This window comes from Poecilia formosa, unplaced genomic scaffold (genome assembly GCF_000485575.1).
Source record: "Poecilia formosa unplaced genomic scaffold, Poecilia_formosa-5.1.2 Scaffold131, whole genome shotgun sequence".
Classification (NCBI taxonomy): domain Eukaryota; kingdom Metazoa; phylum Chordata; class Actinopteri; order Cyprinodontiformes; family Poeciliidae; genus Poecilia; species Poecilia formosa.
Genome location: NW_006800070.1, coordinates 1 through 22197, shown reverse-complemented (window position 1 = coordinate 22197; position 22197 = coordinate 1). Strand labels below are relative to the sequence as shown.

At 40.1% G+C, this 22197-nt stretch overlaps 3 protein-coding genes and 1 long non-coding RNA gene across 5 annotated transcripts; 1 reads left to right on the top strand and 3 right to left on the bottom strand.

Annotated features, from left to right (window-relative positions):
* Positions 1-650: 650 nt before the first annotated feature.
* rmnd1 (required for meiotic nuclear division 1 homolog) lies at positions 651-5588 on the bottom strand. Of its 2 annotated transcripts, none has more exons than XM_007561780.2 (12): positions 5363-5588; positions 4632-5032; positions 4445-4550; positions 4284-4359; positions 2884-2923; positions 2695-2795; positions 2504-2610; positions 2349-2413; positions 2174-2250; positions 1823-1943; positions 1615-1731; positions 651-1090 (listed from the first exon to the last, which is right to left on the bottom strand). In XM_007561780.2, the coding sequence occupies exons 2-12, from the start codon at positions 5010-5012 to the stop codon at positions 1058-1060; spliced, it is 1224 nt and encodes a 407-aa protein (XP_007561842.1). In that variant the 5' UTR covers positions 5013-5032; positions 5363-5588; the 3' UTR covers positions 651-1057. The 2 variants fall into 2 exon arrangements, with proteins under 2 accessions (XP_007561842.1, XP_007561841.1); XM_007561779.2 differs by having other exon boundaries at positions 5235-5587.
* Positions 3025-4276, bottom strand: LOC107837292 (uncharacterized). The gene is made up of 2 exons (XR_001663307.1): positions 3400-4276; positions 3025-3230 (listed from the first exon to the last, which is right to left on the bottom strand). It is a non-coding gene; the product is annotated as an uncharacterized LOC107837292 (long non-coding RNA).
* A 360-nt stretch (positions 5589-5948) lies between the features above and the next one.
* On the top strand, positions 5949-11532 carry LOC103144787 (coiled-coil domain-containing protein 170-like). The gene is made up of 8 exons (XM_007561927.2): positions 5949-6571; positions 6677-6841; positions 7041-7322; positions 8121-8321; positions 8410-8583; positions 8916-9161; positions 9394-9594; positions 10653-11532. The coding sequence occupies exons 1-8, from the start codon at positions 6545-6547 to the stop codon at positions 10908-10910; spliced, it is 1554 nt and encodes a 517-aa protein (XP_007561989.1). The 5' UTR covers positions 5949-6544; the 3' UTR covers positions 10911-11532.
* On the bottom strand, positions 11039-22071 carry LOC103144683 (nesprin-1-like). Its single transcript, XM_016676286.1, has 10 exons — positions 21989-22071; positions 20194-20321; positions 19252-19378; positions 18793-19004; positions 18443-18643; positions 18244-18372; positions 17950-18162; positions 17209-17301; positions 15685-15743; positions 11039-11984 (listed from the first exon to the last, which is right to left on the bottom strand). The coding sequence occupies exons 2-10, from the start codon at positions 20293-20295 to the stop codon at positions 11741-11743; spliced, it is 1380 nt and encodes a 459-aa protein (XP_016531772.1). The 5' UTR covers positions 20296-20321; positions 21989-22071; the 3' UTR covers positions 11039-11740.
* Positions 22072-22197: the final 126 nt, after the last annotated feature.

The following is a 22197-nucleotide window of genomic DNA, read 5'->3' as shown; positions in this document are numbered from 1 at the left end:
ATATTTTATCTTGTAAATAATGTCTGTTTTAAAGCTCATACAGGCTCTACTGTGCATATTTACAATCAAAAAGAGATACCACCAAGTCAGTTTCAAGGAGACAGGGAGCATGCCACATCACCGTAGAAAAGTCTGACATTGAATGTACCCAAATATTGATCTTTGAGCCTTAATAATAAATAATAATAATAATAATAATAATAATAATATACTTCTTGTTCCATTTTTCTGCCCAAATGTTTATGAATCAACAACTAAAAGGATTATCTGGATACAATCAGCTATGTATTCAAGCTGAAGGAAAACAAAAAAACAAAACAAAAAAAAAAACAGTTTTCTTCTTTCTTCCTTTCATTCCATGTATTCTGATTTCAAAGAATTTGTCAAAAGTTGCAAGATGTAAAACCCAACTCTGAGATGCCTTTATTCGTGTATCAAGCAAGATTTTATTATTAAAACATTGTTTTATTTTAATAAAATAATACCTGCACATATCCTAACTCTCCTGTGTTATTGAAACGTCTTAATTCAGCCGTCAGTTTAACAGATTATTACGGCTCATGTTTTACATTCAAACAGTGGTCTGCATATCAAAACGTCCAGGACAGAACTCACGCTTTTTGTTGGGGGACCAAATAGGAGCAGACACATTTGTGTAAGAATTTATTCTTCTTTCTTTTAACATGAATGAGTCACACGAATAACGTTTTCATAATTCTCTTAAAATTTAAATACAAAAACAGTCAAATACTCAACAAGTTTGAACAAAAATCTGAGCAAACATTTAGCCAGGCTCAGCACCAATCCATCCTGGAAGGATAAGCGAGAGTAAACAATGGATGAATGGACATGTTCATAGATAAATTGTGCGTTTGAGAAGTGTCCCTTTGTTGAAAGAGGAACAAACCTAAAACTAATCGGGTCCCCTTCACATTTTCAGGTTGCGTCAGCGATTCGTTGTGAAATAGCAGTGAATGAATACCTGAGCACAGCACAGCATTCTTCCGTTGAAGTCTCTAATGTCATTCATAGATTTGTGTTTTCTGTGGTCAGCAGGTTAGAAGATCATTTTTGCGAGTTCAAACATCACCTTCAAGGAGAACAGGACACAGATTAATCACACAGCCGAGATATTAAGCAGTGCTTTTGTAAAATATATATATTTTTTTTGCATTTTGTGACATAAACCTTCTATTTCATTGAGATTTTATTTGGTACACCAACATGTTGCAGTGCAGAAATGCGAAGTAGAGAGAAAAGTAAACAGTTTTCAAACAACCTCTGCAGCTGGAGGTGTTTGGGGTTTTTACCCGCTAGTTTTGCACATCAAAAGACATGAATTTGTACACGAAATATTTCCACATCAGTTCAAGCGTGAGGTTAAATTACACACAAGTGGACAAACAATTAGGTTACTTCTGACAGCAATTCGTTGCACTGGATTTTATTTAGGAGTCTCAGAATAAAGGGGACAAAAGACAAATTCCCTTTTATCTCACTTCTTTGTGTTGGTATTTCAACATAAAACCCCCAAAAATCTAGAATTTGTAGTTTTAACATCATGAACAAATCTTTCTTTACTGTAAATAAAGGGGTGAAATAAATCCACTGTACCTCAATGGTAATGAGGATGACTATCATCCACTCCAACCTCAAACTGTGCTTTTCACTCAGGTGGCTCCTCATCAGGTCCGTCAGCTGCGTGCAATGCTCCAGCTTCTCGTTCACAACCTACAAATGACAGTAACGCACAAAGAAGGGAGCTAAACGTCTCGCGACGACTCTTGTTCATGACTCATCCGTGCTCTGCAGCTGCATTTACGTTGACTCTGCGGTTGATGCTCAGGAACTGACACGTCTTGTCATAGAGCTTCTCTAAGTTTTCTCGGTCCCAGTAGAAATCGGGAGTGAGGAGAAGGTCGGACCTCAGGTTGATGCAGTGTCTGCAGGAGGCAGAGAGCAAAAAACGATTAAAGTTATGGTCATGACTGAGGCAGGCGACCGTAAACGTGACCGCACAATACGGGCACTACGTCGATCCTGAAGTGGTAAAAATAGCAAATCAAGTGAAGAGGCTGGCGCCACGGGTAATTGGAAAGCTTTGGCTTTCTCTTAAGTCGTAAAAATGAAATAGAAAACGAGTGAGCCGCTGTTTGGAGAAAAATGAATTTACCTCAACGTAAATAGCTCTCCAATCTTCTGCATAACCTCAGCAGAGGATAGTTTGATTCTCCTGCCAGACTTCAGCATCTAAGCAAAACAAATTACTTCACATTTAGATTTTCAAATAGCTGGCATTAGGCATCATAAAATATGCATAGAGTCTCTCTCCGCCATGTCCATTGTACCTCTGGGATTGACTGAATTGACTCTACAAAGTTGTCCAAAGCCACCTCCCATATCGCCAACTTTACTGAAAAACAAACAACAAAAAAGAACTAAGAGTAAAAAAGTGCTTAAAACCGAAACCCAAAGCAAGTCAGTAGTATTCACCTATTCTCACCTGACAGACAGAGAGCGTTTGAAAATGCAAATTTCTCCAGGACAGCCTCTTGTTGATCCATGTCGTAACTAAGAATGAAGTTGCCTCTCTCCAGCTTTGTGTTTCCTCTGAGGAGAAGATTTAAATGTTTTAATGAAGAGGAAGCATTCAGGAACACCAACAACCCCGGCTGACGTTGAAGCAACTCGTACTCTCCCACAGTGTAGTTGATCTCCTCATTTTCCCAGTGAACTAAAGCAACTTCGTAAGGCTGGATCTCATGATGTTCCAATAACCTCAAAACTTTCTTCATCTGCACAAAACGAGAACAAACTCCGTTGTCAACAGGTGATCTGATGTAGAAACGGGTTCAGTTTGGAAACGCTAAAGGTAACATTCACCTCTTTCTCCTGGACATTCCAGAAAACGACGGATCCTTCCCTGAAATTCAGATTTGGAACGTCAGAACAAGTTTTTCCAAAACACCAAGGTTCACACTGAGAATCAGAAAATGATAGAAAACTAATTTCCACAAGAGTTTCTTCTTTTCCAGTTGATTCAAACTTTAATTTAATTTTACACAGGTTATGTTTTAGACCAAGCTACACAATCTTGATGAAACATTCACAAAATATTTATAAATTTATTGGCTTTTAATTACTTATTCCAACATTTCTTTTTCCAGGGTAAAATTATGATACAACAAACAATCCCAATTATTGTTGATTTAACAGTTTGAGCAGATTTTCTCACAAACTTATACCTAAATGCTCAACACAAACCTGAATATGTGGTTAAATGTCTCCGAGTTTGTTGCAGTAATTTTTTTTTGTAGCCACCAACAAGATCCCTGATTGAATGACCAAGTAAATCTCATTCAATCGGCCTTATTTTGTGTTTTTGAGTAAAGTTCACACATTTTCAACAAAGAAAATTTGTGTTAAGTCTAAATACTAAATGTCAGATGGCTGTCCTTCCTGAACCGGTCCTGATTGTGTGTTCAGAGTCTTTCTAGAACCAGTAAACGGTGTCCAAGTTTCGACCAACTAGTTGTGGATTTGAAGTTAAAAAAAAACAAAAACGGAGGTAATCCTCCTTCGTCATTACTCCAACCACTTAGTGCAACGCACCTGTGACAGTGGCAGCTAAATGACCCCCTCAGCATGACACTGCCACCACCATGCTTGACGATTTGTGTGTCCTTTGAATTAAAAGCCTTTCCTCAGATTCCCTAAACATACTTCTAGTCAAAGTGGTTAAATAGCTCTCAGTCTTTATTTCTTCTGTCCCAGAAGGCATTTAGTCTCTCTCCTTTCTTTGTCGGATATTTCTATTATCAATATTACATAATATATAACTAATAAAGGCCACTGTCACCACAAAATCTAAATAAAAAGACATAATAATACTTGGAGGTTGTTATTGGAATGCGTGTAGGTGAGATGTGATCTGCTAAAGGGGATTTATCTAAACATTAACGGGGCTGCATGCACATATTAGGGCCCGTATTTATATGTTTGAGTATTTAAAGATTAGAAAAATGAAATGAATTCAAATTTGTGAACCCAACTCTTTGCTTTGAAACTCCATAAAGTTGTTTGTTGTATCGTCATTTCGTCCACGGTGTGGGCAAACTGTGGTTCTCACGAATCACTAAAGTCCACAATTAAAATGATATTCAACAACTATGATGTCATTTTAATATATAAAAATATACAATAAAGATGTAAAAAAAAAAGAAGAAGAAGAAGAAAGAAAGTCATAAACACTTATTGTTTGTGACGAAGCTCGTCGTTTCTACCTGAAGAAAAAAATAAGCGCATCGTCGTCTACTTTAGCAGCGTTTTCGGTGCTTATCACCAGGACGTTTGATGCATCTGAAATGAAAACAGGGCAGTGAGAAGAACTCAAAGCAGCGTTCCTCAGAGTCAAGTTGTGATATAACAGCTGCTTGGCTAGTACCTCTTGGTAAATCTATTTCTTGAAAGCCGTGGTTTATCAAGTCGTGGCTGAGTGTTGGCAAATGATACTGGTCTGCTGTTGCAAAGGCTATGCATTGCATCATATCCTGCAGACAAAATAACACCTGAATTAATGACTTAACCAGGCAGCAACCGATGGGAAAACAAACAATCACTAATTTCATCACCTCATCCTCTTTCTTTGAAGGCTGGTTGGACCGAGAAGGCTGTTTAGTTCGTGGCCCTTTAGGAGGTCTTTTTCCTGTAGGAGGCACTATTACTGGTTTTAAGGTTGGCTTTAGCACTGACTGTACAATGTTAGATGAATAAAAACGAGCCTGATTACATATGAAGTTTGTAGGTGTAGGATTATGCATGCACTGCTGGTTAAATGAGTTTAAGTAAAAGGTTCTTGTGGTTGTAGATGACCAGGAGTTAATCATTGGGGTAGATTCGTTGTTGCTGGGCTTCAAACATTGGGTAAGAGTGGTTGAAGAAACAATACAGACTGGTCTGCTCCCAGCAAGCTGCCGAGCTCCCAGTCTCGACCACAATGTCCGAAGAAGCATCTTTCTGATGCAAAGGTGTTCTGCAATATAAGGGGGAAAGAGAAATACATAAAAATACAGACAGCAGGAACAAGAATAAGTAAACCCGATTGGCTCAGATTATAAATAAAAATTTAAATAAGCTTACAGTAAAAACTACGACAGTTCAGAGCAGGTAATAACCTCTGAAAACAAGCTAACAACATGCTAAAAGCCACCGTGCAACATTAGCCTTTGGCTTACCGGGGACGGAAAACACAGCGTCTTGAAACAAGCCAGAGATAATGTGGTAAAACAGCGGAAACTGGTAACAAAGTGTTAAAAGAAAACCATAAACTGTCTCAAATTACTTGACAGCAAATGTGACTGACCCAGGAGGCGTGTTTCTCCTCGCACAAGCTGATGTTGTTCCGCACTTCCTGTGTAGCGTGACGTATTCAGTTGGGTCTTGTAAGTCCAGAGTCTTGACTTGCAGGTAAAAACCTCACAGCCTTAAGTTTTATGTTAAAACTACATGAATTACTCTGACACGGTTCCTACAATGTGGCGAAGTAATGATCCTTTATGTGTCACATTTGTTCATATCACACAAAATAATAATTAATACGTCATATGTCAAAATGCGTTTTACCACTGCAGTTGCGATTCTAGGCATTTTAAGGCTGCATTTTAAACTTCACGGTGCATTCAAGTCAACTCGTGCAAAATTGATGTTACTCCAACCTTTATTATATCTATGAATGTTTACAGGTTTAGATAAAAAATATGTTCTCATTAATGCAAGACGTTTGTTTGTGATAAGAAACGAGAAAGGCTTTAAACGATGAAGACACAAAATAAAATGGGAATCAATAATAATAGAGAAATGTTTTATTTGTTATTGAAAGTTGCATTTCTAAAATTATTTAAACTCTTCGAGACTGAACACTGACCGGGCCCCTTCAAAACAGCGATGTTACTTATATTGTGGGGAAATGTGCGGGTTACAGTAGAAGATTAATAATTTTTTATTTCACTTTGTCATACAGAAATTCAATCTCAAGAACATCTTTTCTACGTTTGGTTTTGTTAAATCTTTTATTTTTTTATTTTTTATTGATTGAGGTTAATACCTGGTAATCAAAACAGGTATTAATGCGTTAAAATACGGGGTAAAGTCACTCTGGTTGTACTTGAATGCAACTTGAGGTTACCACTTGTTACGTTAAAACACTGTATAAAAGCGCAACGACATCAGCACAGAGTCGCGGTGAAAGCTGAAACACCCGTTTAAGATAAATTATATGCTATGTGGCAAAAAGGATGCGTATTCTTAACTGAGAAGGATTTGTGCTTATTTTTTAACATTATTCTGGTGAAGTTATGCGTTGCATATTATTTATTGGTATTAGCAAGAGCCTCGTAGAAATAGAGTTAATGTTTTGCTTAGGCATTTAACATAAGAGCGCCCCCTCTGGTTGAACTATGTATACACTGTTTGACGTTGCCATGAAACGTCATACAACAGAAACAACTTTCTTCTGCACCCTCACTTCTTCTGCTAAACTTGTGACATGGAAATCTTGGAAAATTCTGATGAGGTATGTTTATATCTCTTTATTGGAAACTTTCTGACTCAAATAAAAGAAAAAGTGTACGCAGTATTTGTGAAATGTGTCATTTGCCCCTGTTACCCGTCTAACGAGGAGGAGAGACTGAGGATGAGGATTGCTGTTTTGGAGGAGAATGTCAAATCTTGTGAGCTGGAGTGTAAAGCCAGCAGAGAGACGGCACAGAGGCTGATGGCAGAGCTGGATCAGGAGAAGAAGAAGACAGCCGGCAGTGCAGCAGCACTTGATTCTCTCAAAGAGGTAGAAATACTATTTTCAATGTGTTTTAGAGTTACATTCACTCTCAAAGTTGCCTCTTTTTGTCTGGATTTTACACTGTTTTTCCCCTTATTAATTAAATAAAACATCTATTTGCTGGTTACAAATGGATTCAAACTGAAAACATCACTCAAAGTTTGCGTCCATTCTAAATGTTAACATGTGACGCTGGGTCTTTCAGGAGTTGGAAGGCCTGGTGGTGGGAAGGAGGGGCGTGGAGACAGAGAAACGGACCTTAAGCGAAAGCCTTGACGCCAGCAGGAGAGTGATAGAGGCCGCCAGGCGAGAGTCCTGCTGTTTGGAGAAACGGGTGGAGGAGTGTAAGTCCAAGGCCCGGGCGGCTGAGTTGAAACTTCAGCGGTTCCTGGAAAAGGTGGCTGGTCTGCTGCAGGAGAAGACTGAGCTTGAGTTCCTGCCCACAGAGAGAGACGTCTTACACCATTTAGACGGCTTCTGTAACAAGGTGACTAATTACAGCAGATAAGTCTCCTGATTTAATTTTCTTTCAGGCCGCAGAGGAAAAGACAAAGACATCACAAATTAGCTGTTACACTACTTGAGTGACTTTTGAAGTTTTTTTTTATAGCGCCTTGCAAAGTTATTCATTTTCCTTTGATCTTTCCACATTATCACTTTACAACCTCACATATTTATATTTTTTATTTCATTTTTGATAGACCAACTCAAAGTAGTGCACATATGAAAAGTGGAAGGAAAATGAATACTTTATTTACAAGTAGAAATCTGAAATGTGTGGTGTGCTTTTGAATTTGGTCCACTTCACTCTGGAAGCCCTAAAATACGGTACAAACAGATCACTTATTTTTTAATCGAGCAACTAGTGAATTTTATTCTCAGTACAATTCAATTGTTCTGTGAAGAATAAAAGTGATAAAGCAACACATCCAGAATGGTTTATTTTAATTTCTCTTCATTATAAAACACTAACTTGCGTTGGTCCATCACATAAAATGAAGTTTATTTGTAAAGTGAAAATAGAAAGGTTCACTGGTTATCAATGATAAAGAAATTAGCTGAAGTATCTGTTATATTCATCATTATATTGCAAGCTATTGTAATTTGAATTAGGAACGTCGTGAACACAACCAAATGCATAAAAGCAGAAGCGCATTTTATTCAGTACTTGAATTGTTCTTACTGTTTTTCATTGAAAATATTCCAAGATATGTCAAGAAATCCCTTCACCACCTACACCTTGAGCATGTTCCAACTATTAATGTTGATTTCCTCGGCGTGGCAGACCGTATCACAGATGGAGGTGAGACTGCGCCACACCTCTGAGGAACTGAAACAGCTGACGGCGCTCCAGCTCGGCACGCTGCAGAGGGCTCAGCTTGCCGAGCAGCAAGCCCAGGACCTGAGGAGGCAACTGCAGAGTCTGGAGACGGAGCAGCTGGAGGCAGAGCTGCATCGGGACGAACTACAACGCAGCAACAAGCAAGTGAGAGAAGCCACTGGCGCAGATGAGAGACGAAACTGATGGAGACGTAGCCAGTCATTCAGGTGTTTTGCCCTCGATTTCTCCGCAGTATGAGGAGTTTGTGGAGCGGCTGTCTGAGACGATGAAGGTCGACGGTATTGACCCTGACCTGGGCTTTGACATGAGGCTGAAACTCGTCCGGTCACGCGCAGAACAGCTCGACAGACAAGAGGCAGCCGCTCTGGTGGAGAGCAAAATGCAGACATACAGCTTGAAGCAGAAGGTAAAACTGTAGAAACTCACTCTGAAGATTTTATGCTCCTCTAATCCAGAACAAACTTCCAGAAAACTGCAAGATAGTCGAAAGACTGAGCTCCTTTAAATCAAGGCTAAAAGTTGCTTTTGATAATAACTGAGACATTTATCAGAATATTTGGTGATGACAAAATCTAATGTTTACTGCTTATTTTGTAATAATTGACTATTTAACGTGTTTACAATGTAAACCACTTTTTACTACGTTGTTGGTGAAAGTTGCTACACAAACAAATAAACCTGACGCGACTCTTTTGCTTCCTCTCTGAACAAAAGTAAAAATCTGCTCAATCCTTGTAGGTAAAGTCCCAAAAGGACCAACTGGACAGAAAAGATCTCCACGTCCAGCTTTTGAGGAAAAAGGTTTTGGAGTTGGAGGAGGAGAGGAGGAGAAGTCGATCTGTGCTGTCTGCAGAACAAAACGACGCTCTTCTGGAGGCCCGGAAGTTAAAAAAAAGGCTGGAGCGTCTCCAGGCAGAACTGAGGGCAACCAAGCTGTCCAACACCGAGCTGAAGGCCCAGCTCACCCACACCGACGAGCTCAAGGTAGAGGGGAGAAAGGCTGGGATTCAGGGTCACTCTAGAGGCTCTTTTACCTCGAAACACCTTGTAAATTTATCTTTTTAAAAAAAATCATTTTGAATGATTGTAAAAATCATTTTGACATAATTTGAGCACGTATTCAAGTGTCAGAGTTACTTACCTAATCTAAATAAAGGTCAGCATAATTTGGCTTAAGCGCAAACATTTGGGTCTCCGCTGTGTTCAACACGCCAAGCTGAAAGTCACAGAGCAGAGTCAGAGCGAGCAGGAGCAGAAGACGAATCTGCTGCTGGATGGGAAGGCGAAGGAGGAGAAGAAGCTGAGCGGCTCAAACCTGCAGGACCAGGAGAAGAAGATGAGAGAGGAGCGAGAGGAGCGAGAGGAGCTCAACGTCCTCAGACTCAGCCTGACTCAGCTGTCTGACCGGCAGAGGGAGGTGAGTGAGGTCCAGTCGTAACATTTCCAGCAGAGCCAATGGATTCGTCTCCTTGTTGTTCAGTCATTTTCTCGACTCGGTGGAGGAAAGTCACAAGGTTAGGGCAGAAAGCTGGAGGGAAACCAAGACTATTCTTCTGTAAACAAATTAAGTTGTTTTTTTTAAGTAAACAACTGGTCCAAAGTCAGAAACTTCAACTTTGGTTAGATAACAGTTTGAGAACCAAATCTATTGAGCAGACATTTGACCTTTTTTTTTTTATCAACCGTCTGCAGTGTTTTGCAAAAACATTCATACACCTTAAACATTTTCAAATGTAATTTTGCACTGCATTTGATCAGATATCTGTGAACAAGCTTCTATACTCCATTGGCTGTTGATAGTTAAACAGTTTCAAGTCTTTTTCAGCTTTAATAAACTCTGACCAGCTTTACTGTCCTTATAAAAACAAAGTATGCCCACAGCATGATGCTACTGCCACTGTGTTTCATCAAATGTTCTGCACAGTAAGCTCACGTCTTACATAGCTCTTTGCTAATAAGCAAAAAGTTACGTTTTTTTTTGTCTCATGTGAACAGATTATCTTCTTGTCTTCAGATTGAAACTGTGAATAACTTCCCTGCTTTACTTGCTACTTTAACTGCTCATATTCATGTGTTTTTATAAATGCTGAAGAAAATGTAACACCAGTGTTCACTTCCTCACATATGAAATTCATTTTAAGATTTTATTGAAGAACTTTATGACTCACTTCATGGGTTTCTGGTAAAGCCTTTTTCGGTGCTTTTATGGGATGATTTTATTATCGTTTCTACTTTATTATTACTGCTTGTTTCTGTTGCAGAGAAATGTGTAAAGATTGTTGGTGCAGCTCTCGTTTTTAAAGTGTGCCATTGACATTGTGTTGGTTTATCACACAGAATCACACCACCGACGTTTACAAAAGTGACAAAGCGACAAAAACGTCAGGAAGCGTCAAAGTTTTGCAAGGCTCTTATTAATTTAGAGTAAAGCTTGTTGGCTCACAGTGAACCGAGCGTTTTCGTCTCTCGTTGTAGCTGCTGGATTTCCAGTCAAAGGTTTCTCAGACGTTGGGCCTGAACTCGACGTCTTTATCTCTTTCAAACAATGAAATCATCAAACTGCTTGAGGAGCTTCTTCACAGCCATCATCATCATCATCATGTGTGTTGTCACCATGGCGCTACACCCTGGCATTGCTCCACTCACCACAGTCTTCCTCTGCTCCCGGACCTCCAAGAAGGTCGTTTCACCCCGGATGATTCTGTCTCAGGTTCTCCATTTGCTGCCATTTAAAGGTCTTTATGTACAACAAATGCCACCTAAGATACTGACAAATACGTTACTTAGCAACCAGGGCTTTAAAGTTATGTTCATTAATAAAATGGACAAAAGAAAAATCAGATTAAAGACAAGATTCGGAGTGAGGATTTGGCATTCATTATTGTTGGTAGTTGCATATACATCTTTTCTCATAGTAATCTTCTGCACTATGTACACATGTTAAATAATTCTGGACTTTTATATATTTTATACTTAACCAACAGTCATACAAAATATACATTAGTTCAATGTGTCATAGTTTCGATCTTTAAGATACCTGATGTTATGAAAAAATAAAAAGCAGAATGTAAAAAGATCATGATGTTAAAGGTTAAACCCCTCGATTTGCGTCCAATCATAAAACACTTGACTTGACAGACGAACGTGAATGGATGTAAGTTCAAGTTAAAAACGTCACACAGTTTAGCACAAACACAGTCGTAGATGTAAGTAAAGAAAAGTAAATATTAAAACCACATGCCCAAAAATACAGGTAAAAAAATAAACGCAATGAAACTGTTTCGTGTTCCTTTTTGTCGCCCCAGGCTAATCTTTCAGCGTTTGACTTTGGTGCTTTCCACTGACAGTCTTCTCCAGAAAAATGCACGATGAAGGACCCGTAAATTCGTCCAGCAGAACTCCACCGCGAGTTAAGCCAAAACACACCTCGAAATGACGCAGCATTTCTTAACGTAGTGCGATTCTCGATCCTCTGAGCTACACACAAAAGAAGAGATTTTTCTGCGCACGATTCTCATTCCTGTCCCACGGAAGCCAAATTACGGAGAGTTCTCGTTGCCACCCTACACAGGAGGCGGTCCGTTAGTGTAGCTGAGCATCGGGTAGAAGGAATGAGCAAAGTTGTTGGACTGGGTGCAGTAGTCCTCCTCCGCCAGCGGCAGCAGGAAGGCGAGGACCACCAGCAGGAGCAGGAGGATTTGGAGAGGCAGCGCGAACCAGAGGACACGGCGCCAGAACGAGGACCTGCGAGCCGTCGACACGTCCCGATCAGAACGGCAGGAAGCGGATCCAGCGGCGCTGCGAGACCTGCTCACACACATTCACAACCGGGCAGAGGCTAAGCGTTAGCTAACCACTGCCGACAAACACACACAGCATCCCTGGCACAACTACACTGCTGCTAACACAACAATACTGTACAAACTATGTAACTCAAACTGACTGAACCAAATTTTTAAACTTGCACATTTAAATAATCCTAACTCCTAATTTAATATCCATCTCTCCATGTGTGAAATCTGTTTTCAATCCAAATCAGATCTCATTTCAGCAGCTTGGCTGCTGGATGTCGATGCTTTTACGGCCGCACGGCGCTAATCGTTTGAGAGTGACGATGTTTCCAACTGTGATCCACATGCTGACTGGAACTTGGTGGATAAACAGGATAACAAAGACAGTCACAAAACAGTATCCAAGCATAGACAAATACACTTAATGTTTGCTTGCATTCCTTTGCTGTAGGTGTTAAAGAGTAAAAAGACAAAAAAAAAAAGAAAAAAGCATGCTGCAGGAATCAGCTGACCTGACTGAAAGGTTTCATCCTGGAGAAAAGTGCAAAGCATGCCATGGCAAGAGCAGTGCAGCATCTTGAAACAGGTTTTCGTTTTAACACTGTGGTTTTTCACTAACTTCTGTAAAGAACAGGTGTAAAGAAATATACCACTTTGCTTCATTGAATGTGGCCAACAGTAAAATGCAAAAGAATTCATGCTACTTTAACCTTTTCACATTTTGTCATGTTAAAACAGTCACTGCATTTAATTTGGATGCTATGTGACAGACCAACACAACTTAGAGTAGTGTGGAGAGAAATGTAAAAATGATTTTATGTCTTTTTTTTAAACTAAAGATCTGAGAGCTGGTCAGGGATAAAACTGGAGAATTTGTAGTTGGCTGTAAAACAATAACCTCACAGACCTGGACCTGGATGGTTCAAATATAAGCATTTTCATGTGTTAGGATGGTCCAGTCAAAGTCCAGACCAAAATTAAATTGAGAATTTCAAAATTTTAACTCGGCTCAAAATAGTCGCAGCTCTGATTTCAGTGGAAGGTGGTTCTACAAGTATAAAATTATGAGAGCTAAATACAAATGCATGCTTCACATTTTAGATATTTTTTGTTGTTGCTAAAACAACATTCAACATTTTTCTTCCACTTAACAATTTCGAACTGCTTTGTGTTGGTATATCACATAACCAGGAGAAAACATACAAGTTTGTGACTAAAAAGTGACAAAATGGGAAATATGTAGTTGAAGATGTATGAATAATTTTGCGAGGTGTTGCTACTTTATACGTTAAAATCATGGGAAAAAAAACCCAAACTGGAGCCAGAAGACTTGCTCACACAGTAAAATACATCATTCATTGTTGAGTGAATTCAAATGTTCCTGGTAAATGACTGAGGATGAAATTATTTAATCTTTCAGGGTCATAAACTTTGCATTATGGAGTTATCTTATTACGCTGATAACTAAGTTGTAAGTTAGGACAGGGAAAAAAAATATAACTTAAGGGAAACATCAGTAAGGTTTATACTCTCATTAGTACTTAATACTTTGTCCAATAAATTTTATAAGGAGTCTTCAATGAATTAATTGTGCTGACATCGTTGGAATAAAACATTCTATGTAACAAGAGCTTGTAGCTTTGTGATATTTTTCACACTGCTCCAGTTCTTGGAGATTTTAATGATGTCACATTCCTCATAATGAACAGTAAAGATGCTCAACGCTGAAACAACCCCACAAAAACAAACGTGCTGAACTTGACAGCTTCTGAGGGAGAAGGGAGAATAATCCCCAAGATCCAAAGGGTCCATCATCAACAAATTATCTCCATTATGTTATGATTTTTTTTTTTTTAGCTAAATCCAGAGTTTGTTTTCTGGAAATGACGTTATGTCAAAGAAATGTCCATTAAATTAATACAAAGTCATTTTGTATTAATTTAAACCCATCTAGAGCTTAACAGGACTTGCTAAACACCAATGGTTATGGTGCGTTCACATCAAAAATGCGTCTGACGCTTCAAGTGTGCACCGTGAATGCAGACTCTTGACATTTTGCTCTACACCTAGCGTTTCACATGCTAGGTGTAGAGCACCTAGTGAAGTCTATGTGGAGGCACATCAGACGTGTCAAAATTGCTCTAGCTGTTGTTTTTCGTTGCCGCCCTATTTGTCGGACGCGTTGGACGCTCTTGATGAGTCAAACGCTCCAAACGGTTCACATTGCACCGCGCTAGACGCCTCGACGAGTCTCCACACAGACTTTGAATAGAGCGCGTTTGGTGTGAACGCACCGTTAGGTTTCTGGATCCCACTGTATGATAACCTTGAGTAAAAATACTACTTTGGTTTTACCGAAGTTTTTACTCGGGGGTCCTAACTCGCCACTGAATGCGCATTTGTAAAAAACGATGCAAAAAAAAAAAAAAAAAAAGCCTTGTTCAGGGCACAACTGCTGCATTTAAGTTAAACTTTTATATGTGCTTCTTGTCCGTCGTTTTTTTTGTTGCCCTGGGTTACTACCCTTGAACAACATGGGCGGCTGCGTTCACACTGCAGCCTGAAGTGACCCAATTTAGATTTTTATTTTTTTTTTTACATAATTCGACCTGTATCTGATCGTTTCATGACAGTCTGAACAACACAGGTCGGATTTTTTTTCGAATGCGACCCGGGCCGATACGTATCCGATTCAAATGTGACCCAACGTCCAGGTCGTATTCATCCGACCTGAACGTCACTGATACTCGACTAAAAACAACCAAATGAGGATTAAGTTATTGCAAGTAAACATGGATGAACACTACTTCTTCTTTTTATGGCGGTTGGCCAAACTCTGAGAACGCTGACGTTATTGCGCCCTCTAGTGCGCATGCGGGACACTTTCAGCTCGTTTTTCCGTTCACACTGGAGTTCACACGCAGGTTGCACATATTTGGAAGTGTCAACAACCACGGAAAAAAAATAAATAAATAAAAAAATCCAATTTGACAAAAAATGGGAATCGGGTCACTTCAGGCTGTAGTGTGAACACAGCCAAAAATTTCCACTATGCTTCCTAAAAATTAGCATGTTTTCGAGGGATAATACGATCAGTGAACACAAAAACAATCTTATTAATGGTCAACATAAAGACATAAAGTTTTCTTATGTTGTTACCAAAAAGTCCCCCTTTACCGCCTCACAAATGGGCACCTGAGAGGCAAGACGCACAGATGACAGACTGAGGAACAGAGATGGAAAGTCGGCGAGGTAGAAGCAGCAGTGGAGAACCAGCACACACACGAGGTAAGAGTGAAAGAGCTAGAGAGAAAGAGAAGCCGCAGCTTTTGCATTGTTCATTGCAGACATTTATTGGCTCGACACTTTCAAAGAAAAAGGGGGAGTTTGCTGGCTTGCTTAGCGAGAAGTGTTGTTAGCTGTATATTAGATAAGCAGCCGAGGACACAAGAAGAAGAAGAAGCCTATTCCTCGTGAAACCCTTTCCTGGGTGGATGTTTGGCCTGCAGCTCACCTCATCGTCTAACCTACACAGAGCACCCAGACTGGCAGAAGATGATGGAATTCACTATCATGAGCCGGCACGAGGGTTAACACGTGAAATAGGGACTAATGCAGAAAGGGTGTGTACGTTAGAGAGCCCGGACTAGCCTCCCAGTGCATCATGGGTAGAGTTCCATTATCTTCTAGGTGTGCTAGAAGCAACAAAAAGGTACCTGTGGTGTGGACTGCTCACAGACGGTCCAGGCTGTGACAGACTACATTTGCCCCGTTGCTGTTTGCAATGAACAGGGGAGGGGAGGGTGAAAGAAAGAAAGTATGTTTCAGTCCACGCAAATCAAGACAAAGCTACTGATGAAAAGACAACCCAAAATGAAAAGAAGAGCAGCAAAAACAAAAACAAAAATCAAGACATGAGCATGAGAGATTTCGTAACTCAAAACAATAAAGGAATCTGGCTTTTCAAAGTGTGTTTTTTGGTGACTTTGAACGGCTTCCTGTGAGGAAGCGACTGCAGATCCGAAGCTACACATCAGGCAATGTGATGCATGACTCTGTTTGGTAACAGTGACATTAATAAGAAACAATAACAGCAGTGGCACCCTTATTTGGACTGATATTATTGTTGTGCCTTGCAAAAGTATTCCTACTCCTGAGACTTTTCTACATCCCGCCACCTCACAACTTCAGGTTTCAATGTTTCATTAGGATTTTATGCGATAGAACAACACAAAGTGGTGTGTATTTGTAAAAGGGAAAGACGATTACTGAACATCGTCCTGGAAAAACATTTCCTTATATAGGAAATGGAAGCTGATAGGCAGTGATGGAAGGATGAATGGAGCTACAAACAGAGCAATGCTGGAGAAAAACACATCTGGAGCTGGGAACTAAACACGTCACCAGTGCTAAAATGGAAATAATCCAGTTTGAAACCAATGGCAACTCTTGAAAATTACAGATTGGACGCCAGGCATTCAATCTGCCTGAGCTTAAACTATTCTGTAAAGAAGATGTGCAATGATGGTAGTTAAAGTTGGTCCTACAAATTATTGACTCAGTGATACAAATGCACACCTCACTCTTCAGATTTGTATTTGTCTACATTTTTCTTCCCCGTTGTAAATATGAACTACATTCTGTTGATCCGTCACATAACATCTAAACAACAGATATTGAATTTTTTGGTTGTAACCAAACAAAATGTGAAAAAGGTCAAGGGATGAATCCTTTTGCAAGGCATTTCTAAGACAATCGTGGTATCGTTTTTGTCAAATTCAAAAAGAATCTCATTGGTAGATTAAACAGCTCCAACCCAGCCAGTATTACTGAGATTAAACGTATGGAAATTAAAATAAATGTACAGAGGAGAAGAAGTCAGAGGGAAATTCTAGGGAAAATGTTTTAGTTTGGAAATGAAGGGAAAGTAAAAGAGAAGAAGGGGAAAAAGTAGAAAGGTTTTGAAACACAGAACAAAAAAATAAACATCAAAAAGTAAAAATAAAACGTCCCAGTTTCCCAAGGAATTTACATGCAGGAATATTAAATGGTTTGAAAAAGGTTTGGGGCTTAGACGGTATAAAAGGGTATGGCGGTGTGGAAACATTTACAGGAGAGATACTGGGAAGACGGGGGTGAACTGGGCCATCGACGGGGCTGTCGGGACGTTTGGCGTCGTGTTACAGACGAGTTATCAAACTCCTGTTTCTACTCCGTAAACAGAAAGAGGTGAACATTACCGATCGTGAGCGACTCGGTGTGCTCCTCCCTGATACCGGACTGAGGGAGCCAGACGTGTCCAACTCATCAGCAGACGACCAAGAAGACAAATCCTGAAGATAAACAAAGACAAAAAACATCCGCAAATACAAAAACAGAAGCACAAAGACGGTGAGTATCACAATATGTTAGGCCTTCTGTGTACCGGAGCCAAAAAATCTGATTTGATTGAATTCATTTGAGTTTAATCACGGTCTTCATGTGACCTTTTAATAAAAGAATTACAAAGAGCAAAAACTATTTTGATAGAGGTACAATGTGAACTTATTCTGTTGGCTAACTGAGTTTAAACTCTCCTGCGGCAAATAAACCTGAAACGTGTTGGAAAACTTCTCTGTGTGATATCTTAAATCAGGGTTGTAGAGATTCAAACTGGACATGCAGATGCTTGTAGAAGTATTTATAGACCTGGAACATTTCACCACTTTATAGCTATAAATGCTGATATTTTATCTGACAGACCCACAAAAAGCAAAACACGACTGAAGTGGAAGTTTATGAAGAAAAATCTGGTATGCGTATGGATTTTTACTTGTGAAAAATGTAACACCCATTCATCATTTTCCTTGAACCCCAAATTTATGCGCTAGTTGATGATGATCTAATGGATAAAATGCCAAAAAAAGACCCTGAAGTTTGCAGTTGTGAAATAAAACGTGAATAAAAGGCATGAATAATTTTATGTGAATGAGTCGACGTACCTGTTGGCTGCTGGTGATGTCCAGAGTCCTGGAGAGCTCTCTGAGATCTCGGGTCACTTCCTTCAGCAGCAGCTTGAGGCGGTTCCCGATGACATGGACCTTCTCCTTGGCCTCCAGGCAGTCGCTGCCCTGAGAGTTGACCAGCAACTGGAGCGACATGTCCTGCAGTGACGCCACTTTCAGCTGCGAGTCCAGTAACTCCTGGCGGATTTGCTGCCGGATTTATGACGTAAACCGAGTTAAAATACGCAATAGGGTAACACGTTTAAAACAGTAATTTTTCCGGTTTTGTACCGTGAGTGTCTTGTGATGCTCATGAAGGGTTTCGCTGTCCTGGATCGGGTCGATTGGGACGATCTCGTTCCTTCGGCGATCAATATTTTCCAACCAGAGGAGCAGACCGTGACTCATTTCATGAAAGTCCTGTTGGACATAAATGTTAATACGGAACTGCTGGTTGAATTCGTAAATAGATAAGACAACATGCACTTACATGACACTGCATGAGAGCTTCCTGTAGCAAAGTCCTCCATTCGTCCAAAGAGCTGCCCAGTTTGTCCCAGCTGTTGTTCATGTCCTTCAGTTTGGCCTGCAGCTCTCTGGACTCCTCTGTGTCCAACTGCAGGAACTCAGCGCTGCACAGGTTGATGGAAAGTACGATGGCTTTGCGCTTGTCAAACGCCTTCTGCAGCTCCTGGAGTCAAACACAAACATCACAGAGCAGGAGAAAATCAGGCAACATGGACACAAAGTCATAAAATAGAAAGATTTTGAGTGTTTAGAATAATTAAATTGAGCAAATAATGTCAGGGGAAAAAAAAAAAGAGAATCTGATTTAATTACCTTGAGTTTTTTGATGCGGAGCTCAATTATCTGGATGTCTGTGCTGACGTCCAGTTTTCGCTGCTGCTCCAGCTCTTCCTCCGTTTCCCCCAGCCAGGTCCAGATGTTATTCAGGTCGGAGTTCAGCTGCTGCCACTGTTGCTGGTTCTGCTTGGAGCGCATCTCCTTACTGAGATCCTGAGCCTGCAGGAACTCCCAGCGCTCAATCACACCTGGATCGAACAGGAAAGAACAAAAACGATTCGATGAAGGTAAATACGACCTAATAGTGTCACACTAAGCATTTATTTTGAGTGTGTCCAGCATTTTCACACAAATGGGAGAAAGACGCACAGCAGCTTGGCTCATAGTTGGTAATTCTGACAAAGAAACTAAATCCAGATTATAAAGAGCAACTAAACTGTGAAGCGTGATGTTGCTGAAAACATGAGCGCCGTCTGGGTTTCGTGGTTATATTACCTGAAGTCTGGGACTCTGAGCTGCTTGGGTCTGCCAGCCCAGACACGGCATCCTCTTCCTCTTTCAGCTCGGAGCCCATCCTCTTCACTGTGTCAATGCTGCCACGACACTCACCCAGCAGTCGCATCTACGGAGCAAACGCAGACTCGCTTGAAGAAGACTACCAGATTATTATAACCATGATGCCATTATCTACCTTTGAACATAAAGACTGCCTTCAGGTGAAAATAACTTTTAACCTGGTTAAAACGACTTTATAGAAACACCTTGACAAAGTAATCACGCCTCTTTTACTCTTCTAAGTTTTGTCAAGTTACAACCACAAACCTTTACGAAAGTAGTTGGAATTTTATTTGATAGATCAACTTTAACATGCAAATATTATTAAGTGGAAGGAAAACAATGCAAGTTTTTTTTTCCACATAGAAATATGAAAAGTGTAACACGAAAATCTCAGCCTCTCTGAGATTTTATAGGACCAACTTTTACGACACTCGGTGCTGCACAACGTTTGACATTTGCTTTTACAAGTGTTCCCATTTTTTGCCCATTCTTCTCAAAGTAAGCCAGGTTGAATAGAAAGCATCCGCAAACATAATTTTTTAAGTTTTGCCACATAGCATCAGTTGGATTCTTGTCTGGACTTTGACTAGGCCATACTAACACTTGAATGTGTTAGATCTAAACCAGTTGTGCCCTAAACTCATTTTCATTTTGGGCCAAATCAACAATCTGAATCTTCTTAAAGGGCCGGTTGTGCCAGAATGTATTGATAAAACCAATTCAACTGTTAAAATATTAATAAATAGCAAACAAAACACATGAAAGCTTTCAGCTGTAACATGACATGCGGAAAAAAATACTTTAGAGGTGTGAATACTTTTGCAAAACAAGAAAATAATCAGATGCAACATCAAAAATGTAGATGTAAGAGAGACATACGTAGCCCATGTATGATGCATCCGTTTCTGTGCTTAAAGGAGTGCGGCTGCGACTGCTGTCCAACTGCTGCAGGTGGGAACGGCTGACATCAAAGGGATGCATATGAGAATCTGCTGAGGCAGCCTCTCCTGTTGACGCAACAACAACTGATCACCTTCAAGCAAAGGCGCCAAGTGACCATGCAAAGTGATTATCTGAAATGTGATTGACAGTCCAAGAGAAGGTGGACCTGTTCAGACAGAGAAAAACTAGACAAAATGTAGGAGATGAGAAACCAGGAGTGCAGATTGGTTTTCCAGACAGCCTTGTTCGCGGCGTCTGCTGCAGTTTAAGTCTTAGGGTCAGCTGGGATCAATTTATGAAAATGACCATTTAAAAGCGCAAACAAATCTGCAATCCTTTAAAAAGAATAAAGAAGTTGCTCACTGTGACAAAATAAAACAAAAACATGCTTTTCTGAGACATAAAAAAAAGAATCCAAACAGGTTAGCTACCCAGCAACACTGCAAGTCAAATGAAAGAGCAAGTTAGAAAGAAGATTTAGGCTGAACTCCATTTCTGCTCTTTTGAGTGAGAACCCAAAACCGGGAGCAGGAAGTTACAGAGGAAATGGAGTTCACCCTATAACACGGTGTTAGGAAGAGCGACTATTAGTGACAGTGTATAAGTGAAATCAACACAAATCAACCAAGCCGGTGACAGGGCTACAGGGCTATTTGGAGTAGTTATTTCTGGGTCCAAACAAATGCATTATGCTTAATTCTGCTGTTGCCTACCAGTGGAGGACCTCAGAGTTTGCTCTGTTAGCTTAACAAAGGCCTCAGGGCTCTCTGGAATCACTACATCTGGAAGAAACATTGTACAGTACAAACATTTAGCACTGGGCTTCACACTATGTCACCAAATTAATAGATGAACCAGGAATTCATCTGTATTTAACCTGAATTACATCAAAATATGTTTGTTGAAATATCTAATTGAAAGAAGGATGTTATGAGAAAGAACTTTTATTTAGAGACGCACCAAGAGTGTCAATCAAAAATGTAGCCTACGCTCTGCCAGGTGGCGCTAATCTCAACAATCTTCACTTTTTATGTTGTTACTGACTGAAGAAAATTAGTATCAGGTGTTTAAAATGAACCAGAGATGAAAGGGGCTGTTGAAAAGAAAACTTCATTTTCTACAATGTCTCTGGAAATGTCTACGGCTCATTCAGGATGCAAAAGAGAGAGAGAGTGAAACTTTCAGCAGAGAACAGGAAGGCTGTTTCTCTCTGAGCTTTCTGTCTCTGTCTGCTCTCAAACAATTAGATTTGAGAATGCTAGCAGTTTTTTTGTTTTTAATTTCTCAGTTGTGCTAAATCCCAGAGCATTTCCACATATAGACAGTACTTTTAGCTGCACTAGCTAAGCTAATCTCTAGCTAAAAGTGTTTTAAAACAACACTAAAAATGATTTTACTTCTTAAAAACTTAACTGATGAGTGCTAAAAAAATATTTCAGTGCTTTTTAATAGTTAAAAAAAATCATAACTAGCTAAAACAAAGTAACATTTTTGCAATAACAGGAAATCATCCCTGTGCATCTCTACTTCTGACTTCAAAATGTTTTTGTAAGGTCACTTTCTATTTCCTAAACCACAGTTATAACTTAAAACGTACGACTTGATCCATATTTGTAGCTTTCTGGATCTACAGGTTGCTAAATGGAAAACCTTCACAGCACGTTTTGAAATGTAAAAGCTCTTGCTGCAATTTAAATTTAGGTTCAAATTATTTCATTCGTCTGTAGCTAACCTGACAGGCCAGAGGCGGGGCGCTGCAGGAAGTCTCCCTCCTCGCTCTGCTGCTCTCTCAGGGCTCTGCTGGCACTCTCAAGGCCACGGCTCAGGTCATAGTCGTGGTCCCACTCCAGGGGGATGGAGTCCACGCTCGCAGGCGTGTCCCTGCCGGACCGTTCGGCCCGAAGCTGGGCGGCCAGCGAGGCCGAGCGCCCGGAGGACGGC